The sequence below is a fragment of the Rhinoderma darwinii genome, chromosome 1 (genome assembly GCF_050947455.1).
Source record: "Rhinoderma darwinii isolate aRhiDar2 chromosome 1, aRhiDar2.hap1, whole genome shotgun sequence".
Taxonomy (NCBI): domain Eukaryota; kingdom Metazoa; phylum Chordata; class Amphibia; order Anura; family Rhinodermatidae; genus Rhinoderma; species Rhinoderma darwinii.
In genome coordinates this window covers 310,166,197-310,188,593 of record NC_134687.1, presented here as the reverse complement: position 1 = coordinate 310,188,593, position 22,397 = coordinate 310,166,197, and the positions used below count along the sequence as shown (strand labels likewise).

The 22,397-nt window shown below is 41.7% G+C and overlaps 1 protein-coding gene across 4 annotated transcripts in view; it reads left to right on the top strand.

Moving 5' to 3' along the window:
- HOOK3 (hook microtubule tethering protein 3) overlaps window positions 1-22,397 on the top strand; it is a 98,616-nt gene that overhangs the window by 15,457 nt on the left and 60,762 nt on the right. For 3 of the 4 annotated variants that reach the window (XR_012847586.1, XM_075825518.1, XM_075825519.1), the window contains exons 2-7: window positions 8,534-8,619; window positions 14,005-14,077; window positions 15,828-15,878; window positions 18,087-18,219; window positions 20,138-20,205; window positions 22,075-22,137. Coding sequence is in view for 3 of the 4 variants with exons in the window: in XM_075825518.1 (XP_075681633.1) it covers window positions 8,534-8,619; window positions 14,005-14,077; window positions 15,828-15,878; window positions 18,087-18,219; window positions 20,138-20,205; window positions 22,075-22,137 (474 nt within the window). In the remaining variant the exon portion in view is untranslated. Of the gene's footprint in view, window positions 1-23; window positions 158-8,533; window positions 8,620-14,004; window positions 14,078-15,827; window positions 15,879-18,086; window positions 18,220-20,137; window positions 20,206-22,074; window positions 22,138-22,397 lie in introns of those variants that run through there. The other variant, XM_075825520.1, reaches the window with a different exon arrangement.

The window sequence follows — 22,397 nt, the reverse complement described above, 5'->3', positions numbered from 1 at the left end:
TTATCTCAAAGCACTGATCGATAAATTGACATGTTCTGTCAAACGAAAGTCAGGCAGAAGTAACTGGTTTTACACAGTAGAAAAGAAGATCCTTCTTGTTACCTATATTTGGTGGAAATCAATGGGGAAAAACCCACTAGACAACTCCCTTTTATGAGTAAGTATTCAGTCCCCTCCCTTGGAATTTAGAGCTGTAGACTCCAGTGCCATAGGTTTTAAGAGGACACCCTTGTGAAATACGTTCCGTATGAAGCCTCAGTCGAACTATGAGGTGTAAACTGACAACAATCTGTCACTTTATTACCAGTGTATACTGAGAAAGTGACTTAAACCTTCGGCTATGTTCACTCAGGGCGGCTATCCTGCTCAAAAATAAGTGTATCCGTCCTGGAAATCGCAGGCAATTCAGCCTGAAAAACCCCAACAAATTGTGGTGCAGTGTTTGGGCGGAATCTCTGCTGCGGAAAGCAGTGGTTAAAAAAGAAAAAAAAACTTATACTTACCCCATTCTCTGTTATCATAGCATCACGTCACTCTGGTCTCTGTGTAGCCTGGCCGCCTGGGGTGACGCTGCAGCCCATATGACCTGTGATTGGCTGCAGCAGTCACATAGGCTTCTGGGGTGATATTTCATCCTGGCCTGGACAGAGAAAAGAGGGTCTCGTCGCTATGACAATGAACAATAAGTATGATCTTTTTAATTATATTACACAATAAAAAAGTTTTTGTTGTTTTTCTTACTTGCATTTTTTGCAGCATCATAACACTTGCTATTTGTTGCAGGTTTTTCCTCCCCATTGAATTCAACGGGGAAAATCCGCAACAAAAGAGCAGTGTTTCCAAAGCATAAATTGACATACTGCGGATTAAAAAAAACGCAGCACAGGTCAATTTATGTAATGATTTTTCTGCTGATTTTTCAGCAGCGTGTGGATGAGATTTGTTCAAATCTCACCCACACTGCTGCTACTGTGGATTTTTCACAATAACATCCTTCAGGAAAATCCGCACTTTTTATGCTACATGTGAACCAGTCCTTAGGCCCTGTTCACATTGAGGAATTTGCAAGCAGAAAAATCTGCCTCAAAATTCCTTCAGGAATTTTGAGGCAGATTTTGACCTGACTGCACTTTCTTGCCTCGGTTTTCGCTGTGTTTTTAGCCCGCGGCAATTGAGGGCCGCGGGCAAGAAACACGGCAAATAGCGCTTTCTCTGTCTCCCATTGATTTCAATGGGAGATCAGAGGCGGAACCGCAGCAAAAAAAAAAGAACATGCTGCAGAGTAAATGAATGGAGAGAAGTGTATGACGCTGATTGGTCACTGATTGGTCAGCGTCATACACTCCTCTGTACAACGCCCACTTGGCCAAAAAGTAAAACAAGCCCAGTTGGTCATTAAAAAGCTCATTAGCATAAAGCTAAAATAGGTCATAACTCTGTCAAAAATGATCGTTTTTCTAAATAAAAAACACTGCTGCAATCTACATTACTGCGCCGATCACATCATGTGCAATAAAGGGCACTTATAATGTGGTGACAGAGCCTCTTTAAAGTGACTCATTGGACATTCTTAATCACAAGTGTTTGAAGATCTATCTCTCCAGCGTAAGGGGGCTCCTGTAATTCTTCCGTTGCTCTGTATTGCTCTCTCTCTGAAGCTGGTTTTGCTGCTTGGATCCTATAAATTGCTCTGTATTCCATACAGACACCTTGTTGGAGGACAAGGTGTCTTTGTGTAGTTCGTGCAGGTGGTTGTGTGTTCCACATGATAAGACACATGGCTTCCTAGCTTTGTTTGGCTGTCAGTGGGAGTATATACTGCCCCTAGTGGGCTAGAAATTTCCGCAGCATCCGTATGCTGTAAAAATGGTTCTCCAATCAATACTGTTACTGCTAAAAAATGATATCCAAATGAGGTAGATATGAGATTTATCATATGGGTAGGTACAGTGTTCCTCCTGTCCTACAGCGGTACTAGTCCTCTTCCCTGCACTTCTTGTGGTTACTTGTCATGCAGCTGTCAGGTATGACCGCTTCATTTCACTCGCAGCAATCTGTTTCTGCACAATATTAACTAGTATTTTACTAAATCTTACTAATTCATCTTGAATGGATCACTTTATTCTGTAGTTAATAGAAATCGTGAAACGTTGTTTGCATACGGAAGGAGATGAAATCCATATAATGTGAAACGTGTAACATTCCTAACAAAGATATACTGTATTAAATCTATATACTGCCAGCGTTGATGGGACTATTACACAATTTGTATATGTTCCTTACATAACGTAGGATAAGCTCACACCACTTTGCTATACAGTATACGCCTGGAAAAAAAATTGCCGTATACTGTACAATACCCATGGGCTTCTATAGGAAAGAAGTATGCCGAAAGAGTGTCCGTAAGGCATATGTCTGGTCCATTTACACGATACCTTTGTTTGGCTAATAAGCTACCAGTGCCCTTGTCCCTGCCAGGCAGATTATGCACTTTGCAAATTCTGTCTTCCAATTTGCTTTTCAGTCCACTTACACAAAGATAAAATGAAAATGAGAACTGCTTCGAGGCGCTGTTTATTTTTCCTTTTTAATGTCAGGAAAGTTTTTCATGTTGCCACGCAGCTGCAGTGGTTTGCCCTCATTGTTTTACAGGAAGCCAAGCCTATTCATTGTTTAGGGCTATAAGCCTCATAACATTTCTGAGAGGAAAAGATAACAAAGAGGTCACCTAATCTAAAACACATCAGAAATGTTCTAAGGAATATGTGTGTAAAATGACCCAATAAATGGGGGTTTGAGGTTTTTTTTTTATTGCAGTTCTGCTGTGAAAGCCGCTTTTCACAGGCATTTCTTGCCGTTTTCAGGTTTGGGTTGTCTTCTTGTTTATTTGTTCTGATAAAATGTATAGGAAGAGGACATGTTAACAGGACAATAATAGGGAATTGCATGGTCAGCGATTTATCGCCTTTTACCTGAATTGCCCCCTTTTCGAATAGGAGTGATTCAGGAGAGTAGTTGTAACAGCTGCTCTGTTACCCAAATAATTCCTGCTTTGAGGGAAATTCTGTGTATCTACATCTAAATTAAGGTATTTGCACCACTAAATGGTCTGCAGGAAGACGGGGGAGGGTAGAAAAGCGCTGTGCACTTGTCTAAAGGGCCTTTTACACCTTCCGATATTCCGCCGATCAACAAGACATCTTTGATCGGCGCTCGTTTGCTCCTGTCACACGGAGTTATATATGGGGACGTATAGTGGTCGTTACTCCTAACGCTCGTGCCCATACATTATTATCATGTCGGCAGCGCGTCTCCCTGTTTACATAGGGTTATTTGCTGCCGACAACGATAATATTTCCCTTTTTTTTTTAAAACGATACGATCAGCAGATGAACGAGCGTTTGCTGTAATGAGCATTCTATGATTGGCTGCCCGATAATCGTCCACTGTAAAAGGGCCTTTACATATAGCCTATTCACAGCAGCGTCGGGCTTCCGTTCAGGGGGTTCTGTTCGACCATTCTGTCGGAGGAACCGATGAACGGAAAGCCAAACGGAAACCATAGCTTCCGTTTGCATTACTATTGATTTCAATCTTAATGCTTCCGTTGCAGTTGGTTTCTTTTTGTGTCCGATTTTATAGCGGAAACATTAGCATAGTTGACTCGTACGAGCGCTGCTTCCCCTTCATTTCTTCTTGCTCACTGTGAATCGTCGACGCGCATTTAGTGCCGATTCGCAGGTTTTGCAGCATTTTCTCCCATTTAAGTAAATAGGAGAAGCCTGTGAATCGCCGCTACATCTGTGTCGACGATTCACAGTGAGCAAGAAGAAATGAAGGGGAAGCAGTGCTCTTCCTAGCGCTGCATCCCCTTCAAAACAGCTGATCGTGGGGGGTTCCGGGAGTCGAACCCCGACTGATCAACTTTTTTTAGGGATAGGAAAACCCCTTTAACTTTGACATGACGCTACTTTTAATAAATGTGGGCCATTGTATGGATTCAAATGACTATTCGCTTCAAGAAATATGTCATCACCTATACATTGTTTCCACCATTCAAGACATTTACGCTAATGTGAATGATGATTTGGATACTACATTATTTACAACTAAGTAGAAAGTTCATTAAAAGGTGTATAAAAATCTGTGAATTTAACTGTCGCTCTGTAACCCTACCAAGCCCTAATGTACAAGCCTTGTGTAAAGTAGACTATATTAATCTCCGCAAGGCATGCAAGTTTACTGGCTCCTAACCAGCTGATGACGGTCCCAGATATTTAGTAGCTGTCAGATTACATGGGAGTGACGTCTTTTTCATGCAGCTGACAAAATAGCTAAGCTGCACAGTCATTCTTTTGGAGTACACTTCTGTTAAAGAACATTTACCGTTACTGGTAGTTGATGTTATCCCATATATTATATCCTGTTATAAGTGAGGGTATGTATGCGTTATTGCCTTACTTGTTAGACCTTGTTCATACAGTGCAGAATTGCTGCAGACTTTGTATTTTTAAGCCAAAAACTCAGGAATGAAACCTACATATAAAAAATATCTTAAAAAGGCCTTATAGTTCTTCTCTCCTCCTGGATTTCTCTTGAAATATTCATTCACAATTCTCAGCAAATCTGCACTGTGTGAACAAGGTCTAAGTATTTTCATTTAATGCACGTCAAGCCATCATGTTTTGAGGTAAGCAATTTGTCTCTACCAAGAATAACCCCTCCTATTTTTGTACAACTGCCTGGATTGACTTAGATTTTAATGGATTGGGAGGCATAAATCCTGGGAAAGGAAATAGCGGGGGATGCAGATAGAAGTACCTGAGCGGTGAGCAGGAAAGTAAAGGCTATTAAATGTTCAAAATGCAGAAATATTGTCCCATGATTAAAGCTGGCCATACAATATATATATATATATATATATATAAGGAATTCAGGACAATGCTTTAACCTTCTATGTATGGGTGATCTATCGTTATATTGTAATACAGAAACATGGCTCATGTGGTGGAAAAATTGGTTGTTGGTGATTTAGGCTATGGATAGTCTTCGTTATTATATGACAATTTTATTCCAGTGTTAGCATTAGGGCTGATTCAGACGAACGTGCCGTTTTTGCGCACGCAAAAAACGCTGCGTTTTGCGTGCGCAAAAGGCACTTAGCAGCTCCGTGTGCCCTGTTCATATGGATGCGCGGCTGCGTGCTTTTCGCGCAGCCGACATCTTTATGACACTCCGTTTGGATGTTTGTAAACAGAAAAGCACATGGTGCTTTTCTGTTTACATTCATTCTTTTACTGTTATTGCGCGAATAACGCGCGTCCCACGGAAGTGCTTCCGTGGGGCATGCGTGATTTTCACGCACCCATTGACTTCAATGGGTGCGTGATGCGCGAAAAACGCCGACACATAGAACATGTCGCAAGTTTTACGCAGCGGACTAACGCTGCGCAAAACTCACGGACTGTCTGCACTGCCCCATAGACTTCTCTAGGTCCGCGCGAGCCGCGTGAAAACCACGCGGCCGGCACGGACGCAAAACACGTTCATCTGAATCCGCCATTACTAAGGTTTTGCCAAAACATGTTAAAATAATTTTAAGATGAGTTTGGTTTTCAGCAATTCCAGTCCTTTATCTGATTAGGTATTGCTTGAAAACGGTTGGATTGCTGTTTTTTTTCACCCCATTGTAGGTAGTAGATTTACAGGGTCCCGTCTCCATTCTCACTGAAGTGGTTCCTTGTCCATTAAAATTGATGGGTGTCATAGAAAGCTCTGTATGTGGACACTGATGTCAGGAGCTCCGGAGTCCCAGGCCAGAGCATCGGAATCACTTCAGCTGGGGACTCCGGCCCTGGGGAACCTACTGACATGTATGGACAGTGGTGTCCCAACGTACAGTACTATAAAAATAAGTTTTAGGCAGTTGTGGAAAAATGCTGGAAAGCAAGAAAGCTTTCAAAAATAGAAGTGTTAATAGTTTATTTTATTTTTCATCAATTAACAAAATACAAAGTGAATGAACAGAAGAGAAATCTAAATCAAATCAATATTTTGTGTGACCACCATTTGCCTTTTAAACCGCATCAATTCTTCTAAGTACACTTGCACAAAGTCATGGATTTTGTAGGATTATGGTCAGGTTTATTATTAACCATTTATACCAAACAGGTGATAATGATCATTATTTTCATATGTAGGTTGAAACACCGTCCTTAACTGTAACCGAAACCGCTGTGTAGGAGGCTTAAAACTGGTCGAGGAACAGCCAAATTCTGCTACAGCAGTGAGGTTGTGGAAGACTGTTTCACGTTACAGTTCCACCATGGCAAGACTGAGCACAGCAACAAGACACAAGGTAGTTATACTGCATCAGCAAGGTCTCTCCCAGGCAAAGATTTCAAAGCAGACTGGAGTTTCAAGATGTGCTGCTCAAGCTCTTTCGAAAAAGCACAGAGAAACGGGCAACATTGAGGACCGTAGACGCAGTGGTCGGTCAAGGAAACTTAGTGCAGCAGATCAAAGACTAAATCGCAAAATGTCCAGCAGTGCCATCAGCTCAGAACTGGCAGAAACCAGTTGGACCCAGGTGCACCTATCTACCGTTCGGCCAGAACTGATCTTCATGGCAGTATTGTGTCCAAAAAGCCATACCTGTGACGTGGAAACAAGTCCAATCGACTTATCTACCGGATAGGTCAGTATATGATCGGTGCGTGTCTGACATCCGGACCCCGCACCGATCCACAACTCCGGCTGCCCCCGTGCACCGGATGTTTGGAACGGGATGCAGTAGTTGGAGCCGGAAGCAGATCGCTCCGACCACTGCATAGCGGCCGTTCGGTGGAACTGCAGCTCTGCTCCTATTCACTTGAAAAGGAACAGAGCTGCAATACTGCAGTACGGCCGCTATTCTTTGACCGGAGCCATCCGCTTCCGGCAACATCATCCGGTGCCCAGAGGAAGCTGGAGTGTCGGATCGGTGGGGTGTCGGACAGGCACCGATCATATACTGATGACCTATCCGTTGGATAGGTCATCAGTTTTCAGAAAGTGGAAAACCCCTATAACTATGCATGAAAACATAGGAACTGGGGTGCAGAAAAATGGCATGAGGTGCTCTGGACTGATTAGTAAAAATGTGGTACAATAACGAGTGTCTGCAAGCAACAGTGAAGCATGGTGGCGGTTCCTTGCAAGTTTGGGGCTGCATTTCAGCAAATGTATTTGGTCCGAATTAATGTTGCCCTCATTGCTGAGAAATACAGGCAGATACTTATCCATCATGCAATACCATCAGGGAGGCGTCTGATTGACTCCAAATTTAATCTGCAACAGGACAACGACTCCAACCAATGTCATTAAGAACTATCTTCAACGTAAAGGGGAACAAGGAGCTCTGGAAGTGATGATATGGCCCCACAGAGCCCTGAGCTCAACATCATAGTCTGTCTGGGATTACATGAAGAGGCAGAAGGATTTGACAAAGCCTACATTCACAGAAGATCTGTGGTTAGTTCTCCAAGATCTTTGTAACAACCTCCCTGCCCGAGTTCCTTTAAAACCTGTGTGCAAGTGTACCCAGAAGAATTGATGCTGTTTTGAAGGCAAAGTGTGGTCACACCAAATATTGATTTGATTTGGATTTCTCTTCTCTTCATTCACTTTGCATTTTGTACATTGATTAAAAAAAAACTAACACTGCGTTCTTACTTTTCAGTATGTTTAAACAACTGCCTAAAACTACCTAAATGTTGTTTGTTTAATGTATACCTGTGACGGATGCCAGATGGTGGCATTCGTCACCCATAGGCTCTCATGTAAAAAGAAAATGTATTCTCTTTTTGTTGGATCCCTCAGGATGGAATAGTGTAGCCTACTACGCTTTCCCATCCTTCCCAAAAAAAAAAAAAAAAGGTTTACTGATGTATACCAGCTGACTGAGACTAAAAGGACACTTTTGGCCTCTGTCAGGCTAATGGAGCCCTATGGATACATTTATTGCACATGTTGGGAGCTTTCCCGACGTACACAGGCACCCAATATTGCACATCGGTATTTCAAGATGTAGAGAATTTGTTACAGAATAGTTCTAATTCATGCAGCTTTTCCCTATGAATAACATTTTTCCAAATTGCTCTACCTGTATTAAAGATCCCAAACTGTACTGGTGATGATTGATTGTTATTATAAAGTTTCTTTGTCTTAACTCTTGCGTATTTTTTTGCATATATGTTTCATGGAGTATGTTAAAGGGAATGTGTCACTAGAATTTTTTATTTTTATTTTTTTTAGTTAATATGGTTAGTGTATAAATGATTAAACATTGTTTTAATTTTTTCACAAGTCAGGAAATATTATAAATTAGATTCCAATTCTGCAAGGGGGTGTGGCTATATACGAGAAGTCTCGCCCAGCCCTAGGTTGGTCTTACTGAAACCTGAATTTATTTTCATGTCGTTTATCAATTTTTTATTCAAATGCTGACTTCCTTTTGAGCCTTCTGAGTTGTCTCTTTAATCTTTATTTTCAGATACAGACATTTCATGTAGATGCACCATGCAAAACCGTGGAAGACCTTACCAGTGGGGTGGCAATGGCTATGGTCCTTCAGAAAATGTAAGTTAACACCTTGGTATATATTTTTAATCAGGGGGAAAGACCATGGGTAAGTTCACACGTAGCGTAAATAGTTCAGATTTTTTGCAACGGATTTCGTCTGAATATTTGCGTAATCACTGCTTTTTTGTTGCGGGTTCTCTCCATTGAATTGAATGGGAGGTAAAAGTCACAATAAATCGCAGATTTTTTTGCAGCGGAAAAGCTGTGATTCTGCTGCAAAAATCGAAACTCAGAAAAAAATAATCTTATATTTACCTAGAATTCTGTGCTTCTTCAACGTCATTTCATCCCATGTGACTGCTGCTGCCAATCACAGGCTGCAGCGGTCACATGGGATGAAACGTCATCCCAGAAGGCCGGCCTGCGGGACGGCAGAGGGAAGCGTCGCCAAGGCTACGTAAGTATTTTTTTTGTACATTTTTCCACAATTTGGTGCAGTTTTTCGGCCGGAATCCCCTGCAGGGCGGATACGCTGTGTGCTTTTACACAGCGTATCCGCCATGTGTCAATATAGCCTAAGGGCTACTTCACACTTTTGATACAAAAATACAGAAATACCCAAAAGAAAGCAAAAATTTTAGTTTTCATTTCCAATGTCTGTTTTTCCCTAACAGAACACAACATGTAAGGTTTCTCTGTCTGGCGGAGGCTGTGTACATTGATAATAATTGAAGCTGGCCATACATTAGAGACATTTGAACATCCAAAAAGGCCAATTTAGAGAAATTGTTTTGCCTACTGTCCGCATCTTTTTGTGACACGAATCAGAGTGACAGACGCCGACCGGAGGTAGATCTCTGTGGGAAAAGTTAATCTTCTGTGTTGGATGTTGTCGTCCGGTGCAGTCCTGGTAAAGTCGTTCATGCCAAAAGGCAGAGCGTATTCAGTGAGTTGTCGTTTTAACCGTGAAAAACAAGTCATTCAGAAAACGGCCACCTGAAATCCCTAATGTATAGCTAAATTAAGGGCCGGATAGGAACAAACGGTCCCTCGTTCCCATCCAGTCAACTTTTTTTTTTATTTTCTTCTTTTCTTTTTTTTTTTTAATGATGAGGGAAAGCCCACCCGAAAGTGTGACTAAGGGGAGATTCACACGAGCGTGATTTGCGCGCGTGCAGTCCGCGTTTTTTCCGCGCGCCACGCACTGCACTATAGAAGTCAATGAGGCAGTTCAAACAGTGCGTGTTTTTTGCGCAGCGTTTGTTCGCTGCGTACTATACGCGACAGATTCAATAACTCTGCGTATTTCGCGCATCACGCACCCATTGAAGTCAATGGGTGCGTGAAAACCACGCAGGTTGCACGGAAGCACTTCCGTGCGAACCGACTGAAACAGCGCACCAGCTGTCAAAAGGATGAATGTAAACAGAAAAGCACCACGTGCTTTTCTGTTTCTGAACATCCAAACGGAGTGTCTTTGAGATGAGCGAACCCGGACAAGCGAACCGAACTTCACCGGGTTCAGCCGAACTCGTTTTGGCCGAACCCGGCAAAAAAATGTCCGGTACGCGACGTCAGGACATAGTCACTGTCCAGGGTGCTGAAAGAGTTAAACTGTTTCAGCACCATGGACAGTGACTACCGATCCCAATAAACATGAACCTGTAAAAAAAATGAAGTTCTGACTTACCGATAACTAACGGCTTCTTCCTCCAGTCTGACCTCCCGGGATGACAATTCAGTCCAAGTGACAGCTGCAGCCAATCACAGGCCAAGCACAGGCTGCAGCGGTCACATTGACTGCCGCGTCATCCAGGGAGGTGTCAAGAGAGGCGCGTCACCAAGGCAACGACCGGGAGGGCAGATCTCGGTAAGTACGAACTTTTTTTTTTTTTTTTAACAGGTTGCTGTATATTGTGTTCGGCATTCACTGTCGAGGGTGCTGAAAGAGTTAGTGCCGATCAGTTAGCTCTTTCAGCACCTTGGACAGTGACGGCCGTCGACTAGCCTCATCTCTATGATGGCGGCTGCGCGAAAATCACGCAGCCGCGCATCATACACGGATGACACACGCAGCTGTCAAATGGTTTTTGCGCACGCAAAACGCCGCGTTGTTTGCGCGCGCAAAAAGGCAACGTCCGTCTGTATCTGCCCTAAGTCTATTCACATGATGTGGTCATACTGCAGTTTTTGGTGCAATTTTTAGAAAATGGCAGTGAAATCGCGGAAAAAAATAGCGATTTAAAGGGACGTGTGAATATGAGCCTAAGGCCTTATTCACGCGAACATGTTTAACGTCCGTGATACGTGTGTGAAAATCACGCGCGTCGCACGGTCCTATGTTAGTCAATGGGGCCGTTCAGACATTCCGTCATTTTCACGCAGCGTGTCTGCTGCGTAAAACTCACGACATGTCCTTTACTTGGCAGTTTTTCGTGCATCACGCACCCATTGAAGTAAATGGGTGCGTGAAAATCACGCGCAGCACACGGAAGCACTTCCATGTGTCGCGTGTGATTCGCGCAACAGTAGATAAAGAAATAAAGGAAAAAATAAAAGAACGGCAGAACGGCGTGTCATAAGGATGGCATATGCGTGAAAATCACGCAGCCGCGCAGCAAACACATATGACACATGGAACTGCAACGCGCAAAATATGCAGCGTTTTACGCGCGCGCAAAACTGACACGTTCGTGTGAATAAGGTCTAAGAGGTAAAGAATTGAACTTGGCGTGAAGGTACCTTTACAAACTATAGGGAAGAAAGTCCGTAGGAATGCTGTTAATAAAAGTTATGTTGCCTGCTGAGAATTTTTATCCAAATTCAGCAGAGTTGATTTTTAAAGCCGTAGTTCTGGACGGTTACCCCTTGGCAAGTGAGCGGCGTAAACTACACACTTGAGTCAAATGGCCTCATTTGCATATCGGGCACCAAAATTAATGACACCGATATCTCAGGAATGTTGGGGGCTAGAGCGCCAGAATCTATGAGGCACCAGCAATCTAACAGAGATGTCCGCTGCAGTTTTTTTTGGGAAGGTGACCTGTTCTCTTTAACCCCTTTTAACTCTTTAATGACCAGGCCTGAGAAACTTCATTTTCAATGACGTGGCTGTTGTTTTATGCAGGAGACGTTCTATTTCTTATTTTGGGGGTACAAAAAATTTACTGTGTAAGTTATGTAATTTATTTTTGCGCCGTGAAAATAGGAAAAAAAAGATTTTCGGCATTGGGTTTTTTATTTTTATTTTTTTTAATTCTTTTCACGTTTTATGCTGAATAACCTGTTTAAATACATTTTTCAAGTTGTTACGGTTCTGTAGATATCAAACTTGTAGGTTTTTCGTCTTTGTGATCTATGGACAATAAAATATATATGATAAATAAATTTTTTGGGGTAATTTTTTTTATTTTTTGTTACATTTTTTTTTCCTCATTAATGGATGACTTTTTAATAACTTTATTTTTTACTTATTGTGTATTAGCATACTCCTGTATTCTAATACATTACACTGTGTCACTATGACACCGGCTGCTGTTCAGCCATCATTTGTGCGCCCTAACAGCAGGCCTACTGAGCAAACAGCCCTGGGGTCCTTTCTAGTTCCCCAGGGCTGACTGCAGAGGGTTCAACCAGTCTCCAATCACATCACCGGGTTTCCGATGATGTGATCAAAGAGGGGAATCCCCACTGATCATGACGCGGTCATGGACAATTGGTTTAAAATTTTGTACAAGCAATTATTTGTGATGCCTGACATATAATCATCAGTGTATGGCCTTGGTGACTGATTGCTGACATCCCCAAATTCATTTACCAGTTCTCTATATTGTGTGTGTAGAATGTGAAACCGGAACTAAAAAAAAAAGAACAAACATTCATGTGGCAACCACATGATTCTTTCGAATACTTTAGTACGGCCCTTAGCGAGGACAAACATAATCCCATACATAATTTTCTATTACCTTTCTGACTAAAATTAAACTGGTTATCTGTATGCCATCCATGTTCTATTCAATGCAGTGGTTCCCAACCGTAGTGAACTGTCCAGGGGTGCTGCGACACTCCGCTCATCCACTTTATGCTACAAGCTCCGCCCCCCGACGCTTCCTCTTGTAGCAGACGTGACACACGCACTTCTGCTAAGTACCGCCCACCACTTCCCACTAAAAGAGCCTGACGGAGAGGGAGGAGTCATTAACGCTGGGCAGGGTAAGTAGTTCTTATATAGTTTGTTAGTAATTGTGTGAGAACTGGAGCCAGGGGAATGCTGGAAGTTGTAGCTCTCCCCTCTTATACCTCTTCCCTGTAATGTCCTCCGATATCCCATAATAACAGCTTGGATATGTTGGGAGTTGCAGTTCTCTCCTCTTATACCCCCTCCCTGTAAATTTTCTGATATCACATAAGTCTGGACATGCTGGGAGTTGTAGTACTCTTATACCTCCTCAGTGTAATGTCCTCCAATATCCCATTATAACAGCCTGGACATGCTGGAAGTTGTAATTCTCCCCTCTTATACCTCTTCCCTGTAATGTTCTCTGATATAACATAAGTCTGGACATGCTGGGAGTTGTTCTCTCCTCTTATACCTCCTCCCTATAATGTCCTCTGATATTCCATAATAACAATCTGGACATGCTAGGAGTTGTAGTTCTCTCCTCTTATACCTCCTTATTTATTCCTTCCCAAGGAGTAAGCACACTTTCTGTCTGTGATTGTCACTTTACTAGAGGGGCTGATGGTCATATTACTGTGGGGGGACTGAGACTGATGGTCATTTTACTGTGAGTGGCGGGCTGATGGTCATTTTACTGTGAGTGGGGGGCTGATGGTCATTTTACTGTGAGTGGGGGGCTGATGGTCATTTTACTGTGAGTGGGGGGCTGATGGTCATTTTACTGTGAGTGGGGGGCTGATGGTCATTTTACTGTGAGTGGGGGGCTGATGGTCATTTTACTGTGAGTGGGGGGCTGATGGTCATTTTACTGTGAGTGGGGGGCTGATGGTCATTTTACTGGTCATTTTACGGCTTAAAAAATGTGGGGGGAAAAAAAGCGTCAAACAACGCTGTCAATTTTAAATCCGCCTTACATTTCCTAAAGGAATCTTCAGGCAGATTTTTTTTTTTCTGCCTTACTAAAAAAGCACCGTGTGAACGTACACTAAGAGCGTAGTGCTTGTTTTTAACCGTTTTTTTTGTAAACAATTTTGGTAGGGGTGCCCTGAGGAAATGTTTTTTTTTCCAGGGGTACCTTGAGCCTGAAAAGGTTGGGAAACTCTGATTCAATGTATAGGGGCAATTCAGAGTTGTTATTTTTTTCTTCTTGATGTTGTGTTTTTCATTTAATACATTTTGTTGTTCTTATGAAGATGCCACTTATGTTCCCACCCCAATAAGAACTTTTTGGGAATTGTAATAATTTGTTTTGTCTTTCACAGCGACCCTACATATTTTCATGAGAACTGGTTAAACAGAATTAAAACTGATGTGGGAGACAATTGGAGACTTAAGGTACAGCTTTTTAGAGAATAATGTTTGCACTATTTCATTATTGCAGTTGTATTACATTTTCCCTGCATTCCAGTGGTGCTTGGCAGGGTTAGGCCTAATGCACACAACCGTAATGGTTGCGGTCCATTTGTCCTCAAAAAATATTCCATAGTGCATCCGTGTGTCATCCGCAACAAAAAAAGTATGCAAATCCGGACCGTAACATGACTTGTCCTGTTTTTGCAGGCCGGATTCGCGGCACCCACATGGATTGATGAACATCCTAGTCATGTGCATGGCTCCATAGAAATGAATGGGTCTGTGTGCTATCCGTAAAATTGCGTATGTCACACAGACAAAAAATTACGGTCGTGTGTATGAGGCCTTACCCTCATTCATACAATATTTATTTTAATCTAACATTTGTGAGCATTTGGCCATCACCAGATTGTGCTACGTTCTACTCTGCAAGAACAATGTGCCAGTATTTAGAAAGGGTTTTTTTTATGTTTTCTTTTGGCTTAAAATAGAAAAATACTAAACGTACCTTACTGATTCTTCTTTGTTTCCTCCGCACTGATCTCCTGCACCCTCCACACTCTTTATTTCCTTTGAGTGAGTTGTCCATAGTGACTGGCCAACTTGTGATTCCGGAGTTGCGGATGACGTGGGGGAACAGTGAAGAATGAGTAAATGTCGGGCTCTTAAAATTCAACATAATAGACACTGTTACAGTGATTGGCACCTGTCCCTCCGTGTCGGCTGGGTGGATTCTGCAGGCGGCATTCTATAATGGTACTCGAGGTGACCGTGCGATGCAACATAATACTCAAGCATTAATACTAATAAGACCACGGCATGCTCTTCTTTTTACTGAATGTAATGTGCATGCCAGTTGGCTACTTAGTATCAATTCCGTTGAGGACTATACCGTATCAGGCCTTGAGGTCTATTAGATCAGTAGAGTACTGCAGAGTCTCTGGCATGGGACTATATTTGTCCCATGCTGGATTTTGGGGCTTTCTGCACCCCCGGATAAAATGTTACTGTGTGTGTAGGTATATTACTCTGCAGCTTATGTTCAGTTGCTGAACACTGGATGTTCCGTGAAACCTTTGGCTAGCATGACCTATTGAGTGAGATTGGCACAGCCTAGCAACAATCTCTTTCTTGGCTGCTTGAGGTTTAGCACAAGATCTTGTTTTAAATCCCAACAGGTGTTGTCCTTTAGGGTTAGAATTGGACGACATTGGATGAACCTATGGGTGCATCTTTACGTGCCAAATGGCACGCAGCAAAACCGCACTTCTTCTTTTTTTTTTTTTTTTTAAACACCAATTACTGTGGTTTTGCAATGTTGTTTATGGCCGCACAGCCTCTACAGGTTAAACTAGTTGAAAGCACTTGTTTCACATGTACAAGCCTCGCAACCAAAAACTGCATCACCGAACCGTAGTAATTTTTTGGTAAAATACGCAGGGTGTTGCCGCAGAGTAATTGCCCACACAGCACAGTACTAGTGCCATTCGGACCATGAGAATGCACGCTAAGAATGGAAGTCTAACAGGCTGGAACAGTGGCTATCTTGTAGCATCCTATTGCCATAGACTTCCCTTGTACAACATTTTAGAAGGACCTCTCAACGTGGTGTGAATGGAGCCTGATCGACCCTAAAATATCACTCAAGTGCAAAACTGATTGTTTGGAGATGAAATGGTAGTTCTGTGCTTCTGGTAGTGATACATCTTTAATATCTCATTTCCTCTTTTAGATTAGTAATCTAAAGAAGATTTTAAAAGGTATTTTGGACTACAATCATGAGGTAAATAAACCTATAAATGGAATGGTAAATTGAATGTCATCCTTTTTAGGTTGAGAAGCAATATCCTACATTTTCTTCCTTAAAATATAGCTTTATTTTTTTTTTAAATCACCCGTCTGCGACAACTACCTGTCAGGATCTTTGTGACTGCTCCCCCATACGAGGTTTGTTCTTTCTGCACTTCTATTGGCAAATAAATCTGACGTAGAATTGACCCAGATTCCGCGGCAAAAATGTGCAGTTTTTCAGTAAATCCAGCCGTGTTTCTGAACACATATCAGCCCCATTCAATGGGTGTAATCTCCGTGTGGCTACCTGACGTTGGTTTTGTGGCGGTATAACCTTCCGAAAACCGCATAAAGAAATGACATGTCACTACTTTTTTTTCATGGAGGCGAATTGCAATTCGGGCCGCTGAAAATTCTTCTCTGTATAAGCAATGGGGCGGTTTCCCATTTTAGACAATAAGACTTTTTGCAAGCTTTTTTTTTTTTTACGTTGATTCCTGACGCAGGTAATGTGTTGGAATCCGCGTGAAAATTCTGCCTTTTTTTTTTACCAGAGCCTTAGTATCTAGTATCTTGAGAAGATACTCTTAACTGTTAACTGTATGTTCTGCAAGTTTTTATCAAACTCATTTACTAAACCTACATTTTTTTGGGAAAACTTTTGCTCAAAATGTTATCTACATGTACACAATACATAGTTTCTTAAGGTTCTTTTACAACGGCCCATTTTGGCCAGTACAATGAGCGCCGATCAACGAGACAGCTCATTGATCGGCGCTCCTTTCACAAGGAGCGATGTATGTGGACAAACGCTAATTTCTACAATCGCTCTTCCCCATACATTTCTATAATGTCGGCAGAGCTTCTCCCAGTTTACACAAGGAGATGTGCTGCCGACAACTATATTATTTTCGGCATTTAAACAATACAATCAGCCGATGAACTAACTCGTTTATTGGCTGATCGCTGCCCTGTTTACACAGGACAATTATCGGGATTGAGCGTTCTGTGAACGCTCATTTGCCTGATAATTGGCTGGTATAATAGGGCCTTTATTCCATTTTGGGTACTTCTAGTCCTTGATGCTGGTATTCATGTCGTCCATTTCTGATAATACCGGCACTATGTGTCCCCTTATGTGTGGTCTTAAATGGATGTAAAGGTAGTGCTGGAACACGTAGTTCCCAGCTACAGAGTTGGTCACAGTGGCAATTTCAACTGACCACTTCCCTGAAAATCCGTTTCTGTCGGAAATACCAAATAAAGCTTTTTCAGACTTTCCATTTTACTATTCAAAGCTGGTAGGAGTTGTGTACTGTATGTCTTCATTGATGTTTTCATTGACTCATGTTAAATCAGACAGGGTAGGAAACGCTGCGTAAAAGCACACAGCGTACCCGCCCTGGTGGAATTGTGGCACGTTGTTTTGGCTGGAATGTCCACTGTGAAAAACTGCACGTAAAAAAAAAAAGTTTCAAGCTTACCCATAGCCATGGCGACGCGTCCCTCTGACGTTTCATCCCATGTGACCACTGCAGCCTGTGATTGGCTGCAGCGGTCACATGGGATAAATTTGTCCAGGCCGGCCTCATGGGATGAAAAGCACAGAATTCAGGGTAAGTATAAGATTTTTTTTTCTCTTTGAGTTGCAATTTTTGCAGCGGAATCTCAGCTTTTCCGTGCGCAAAAGTCGCAACATCTGTTGTTTGTGGCGGGTTTTACCTACACATTGAATTCAATGAGGCAAATCTGCAACAAAAAAAGCAGTAATTACGCAAATACAATTGATATGCTGCGGATTTAAAAAAAACGCACCGCAGGTTAATTTCTGAGCGTTTTTTTTAGCTCCGTATTTACGCAGCGTGTGGATGAGATTTGTTCTATCTCATCCACTTTGCCGCTACTGTATTATGCTGCGGATTTTCCGCAACCCAATCCGTTACAGAAAATCGTCCGTATGTACGCTACATGTGAACCCGGCCTTATATTCTTCAGGATGGTTTATATACACCCGGATTTGTTGGACATTTTCATGCTGGTTCTGGTCTTCCGCATTGTATCATTCCATTCTGCATGATTGATGGCTGCTCCATTTTTGACAATAATAGTATCTTTATTTTTAGTGTAATTGAATCATATATACTCTTTAGGGCTTGTTGAAATATTTTTATAATAATGATTTGATATACACTGTTTTCAGATTTTAGGACATCAGATAAATGATTTTACACTTCCAGATGTTAATTTGGTTGGAGAACACTCTGATGCATCTGAACTAGGAAGAATGCTCCAGCTTATATTAGGCTGCGCTGTGAAATGCGAACAGAAACAAGGTAATTCACGTCCATCAGTATTGTCTCTTAGGATATACATGCAGATCTAAAGTTGTGCATAAATGTAGCATAAATCGGACTGTTACAGCCCCTAATTCCCTGTGCAGTGGTCTCTTGGAGTAGGGGAGATAAGCAGCGGCTAGATATCTCCTCTGCTTGTCTTCAGGGGTAACAAAGGCTTGGACAGGAAAATCCTGTCCAATCAACACGCATCTGGCAGCCCCTGTAGAAATTGTCATCAAATGCTGCAAATCTGTGGCATCTGCCAAGTCCAATGCCAGTGGTCCAGCTTATATCAAAAAAGATCCTGACTTGATGTTTGAGAAGGTCGTGTTTTTCACGCAATGACTTGGATGGGAGAAAAAAAACTTCTACAAAATCATAACATTTCTACTTTCATTTCAATGTTAAATACTTTTGTGTCAAAAAAGACAAAAGTATTGTAGGTATGATACCTTTATTGGCTAACCATAAAAATGATATCTGCAAGCTTTCAGAGCACAGGCAGGTTTGTAAATTGGCCTGAAGAAGGGGCCTCTGTGCTCTGAAAGCTTGCATTTATCATTTTTATGGTTCGCCAATAAAGGTATCATACCTACAATACTTTTTGTCTTTTTTGACACAAAATATTTAACATTGGATATTGTTTGTGGCTAACACGGTACGACACTATTTTTTACTGTACTACTTCAATTGCAAATTCTAGAATAAGCAACATGTGAAAGTCCTTACGCGTGAAATCCGCATGATAAAACTCATGTGAATTGCATGTAAAATAGAGCAAAGGATTCCTCTTTTGGCACTTTTAGCTGTCTATAGTCTACAAATGGTACTGTAAAATGTTGTGAAATATTTTATAGCCTACTGACGGATCTGCATATGAAATTTCTGGACTGCCTAGCTCTAATTTTACACTGCTGGTACTAGAAGCAACTCTTTTAATAATACTATTTTAAGGAGTTGTTTGCGCAATCTCCTATATTTTTTTCAAAGGCTGTGGTGCTTTTTAGGCCACGTTCAGACATGGTAAATTCTGCCACAGATTTCGGTGTTAAAGATTTTACGGCAGATTTCACTCTATACATTGAAATGGTGACAAATCCACTGCTTTTACGCAATAGAATGAGCATGCTGCGCATTTGAAAACCTGCAGAATAGCGATATATCCCTGCTGAATTTTTCTGCTGTGTGTGGATGGGGTTTTCCACATCCGTGTACTTTACATTTCTGTGGATTTGCGGTGGGAAATCCACAACGCATACATGCCACGTCCGAACGTTGCCTTAAGGTCATTTAAAGGTTATTCTGCTGCAGCTTTAAACCGTAAACTTCTAATAGAGCATCTAATAATCTAGAAAGTCTTATAAACTACTACTTCAGAGGAATGAAATGTGGAGTTTAGCCATACCAGAACCAATAAGGACATTCCTCTGGTGAAATAAAAAAACACTGAAGGTTCTCGAGCTTTGCAAGTGAATTTTCCATACTTTTGTATGACGATCTGATTAAAGGAATCTATTGTTTTTTTGGAGATCAACCGTAAGTCATGTGACAGGATGAGTTTTTCCTTTTCCACTTTAGAAGTTTTTTCACTGTGAGGCCGCGTTCACACGGCCACAGTCCGCATTTTCGGGCCGTGCTCCCATACAAAGTATGGGAGCACAGCCCGTAAAATACGAAAAATAGGAGATGCTCCATAACACCCGACACAGTTCTACGGCATGGACACCTATCCATAGCAATACGGAAAGGTGTCCGCGGCCAATAGAACTGAATGGGTCCGTAGTTTCGGACCGTATTACAGTCCTCAATTACGGAGATTTTTTTTAGGGTCGATTGTATGTCAGTGTATTGATTGATTGATTTTTATATTGGCTTTCTTCCACTCCTTTTTAAAGCATGTGCTTTTTGTTTGCAGAGTACATCCAAACCATCATGATGATGGAAGAATCGGTACAGCATGTGGTGATGACTGCCATCCAGGAGGTATACCCTCTTCAGTAACTGTCGGCCCCTTACAAATCATTTCTATGAGGAACTGTTTGGTCTAATATATCTATCTGATAAGTCACCCATTAATATGCTTCTATTTATTATACAGCGAAATGACAAGTATTTGCACCCTTTCAGAATCCGCATGTAATTGCTTATTTGTCACAATGGTTTCTAAGATCTGCAAGTCACACACAGTCCGTATAAAGAAGTATTTGTCTGCTTCCATTTAACAACTGGTTGTTTCAGTTTTAGCAGGAATGATTTCAACCAAACACTTCCTATACGTCGCAATCTTACACATTATTAATTGTATTACTGCGGTTTTTACACACTCTTTTATGCAGAACTGCTTTGATTCACTCATATTTGTGAGTTTTGCCCTCACCGAGTAACATTAATTTGTATGACTGCCATATTGGGAGTTGTGAATTTTTGTTTCTTCCTTAGGGCATGTTCACATAGCTTATTTTCAGGCGTATTTATGGCAGTGAAAAACTGATCCCTCCAGTGCAAGTCATACTTTTCCCTTGCAGAGGGGCACGTTCGTAAAATTTGGTCATCTCCGGTTTGCCAGAACAGGCACTGCGCTGGCTATTAGAGTGTAGGGAATTCCCTCTGTCGTTCACATAGGTCATATGGACAGAAATTGTCCAGCTGGGACAACTCTTTTAAATTAAAGGGGTTTTCCACCTTCTGACAATTGACGACCTATCCACCGGATAGCCTGCGGGCACCGGATGTTATGGCATACAATGCTATGTACGGAGCCGGAAGCAGTTGGCTCCGTACATAGTATAGCGCCTTGCTGCAGTACTGCAGCTCGGCTGCTATTCCGTGACCAGAGCCAAATGCTTCTGGCATGTACGTCCGGTGCACGGAGGCACCAGACCAGCTGATCTGTGCGTGGTCCGGGTGTCGGACCCCCACAGATCATGTACTGATGACCTATCCGGTGGATAGGTCATTAGTTGTCAGAAGGAGGAAACCCCCTTTTAATTGAGGACCATTGGCTACTACTTTTTTTTGTTTTTCATATGTCTGAATCAACACTACATGATAATAGGTTAAACTAGATGGATTTTTTTTTTCTTTTTATTAGGGTATGTGCACACGTAGTGACCAAAAACGTCTGAAAATACGGAGCTGTTTTCAAGGGAAAACAGCCCCTGATTTTCAGACGTTTTTTGAGCAACTCACGTTTTTCGCTGCGTTTTCGCTGCTTTTTTACGTCTGTTTTTGGAGCTGTTTTCATTGGGGTCTATGAGAAAACGGCTCCAAAAACGTCCAAAGAAGTGTCCTGCACCTCTTTTGCCGAGGCTGTATTTTTACGCGTCGTCGTTTGACAGCTGTCAAACGACGACGCGTAAATTACAGGTCGTCGGCACAATACATCGGCAAACCCATTCAAATGAATGGGCAGATGTTTGCTGACGTATTGTAGCCCTATTTTCAGACGTAAAACGAGGTATAATACGCCTCGTTCACGTCTGAAAATAGGTAGTGTGAACGCAGCCTAACTTCGATGACTATGTTGCTGTGATCAATGGCTATATTCTGAGATCATTTTTTGTAAAAGGCATGACTGATCCACTTTCCTTTGATTCACTGTAGTAGTAGTACTTTACATGCAAGTAGAAAGTAGTCACAAAAGTGGAGATTTCCTATAATTTTACCCCACTCCACCAGCAAAGAAAGGGACAAGCCATTAATCTTTCACAAATATACGCTTGTTAGGTCTTAATTTTATATTCTGCTATAGCTTCTGTGCAACTTTCCTCTGAATGAACCATGCTGTTGAGAAGTTAACTGTTTTGAACATTTTTGTGACATTTTTCTTATAACGGTATGGTTTGTTTGCAGCTGATGAGTAAGGAAACCCCAGTCTCTATTGGAACAGATGCCTATGCTGACCTTGACAAACAGGTAACTCAATATATTTTATGAAGCTTGTCATAAACATCCATTGTTCCTAGAAGAGCAATAGGCTATTTGGCAATGGGGTAACAACAACATCTAAACACCAAAGCAACTAGCAGAGGTAGCATTCACTTTACATAGTGTTTTCTTCCATGCCCAATAATATTTAAGGGCTTATGTACACCTTTTTGTAAGCAATTTTTTAATTTTTATTAACTTAATGTATTTTTTTTGTGTTTTAAGCAACTTTCCAAATCTATGTATCC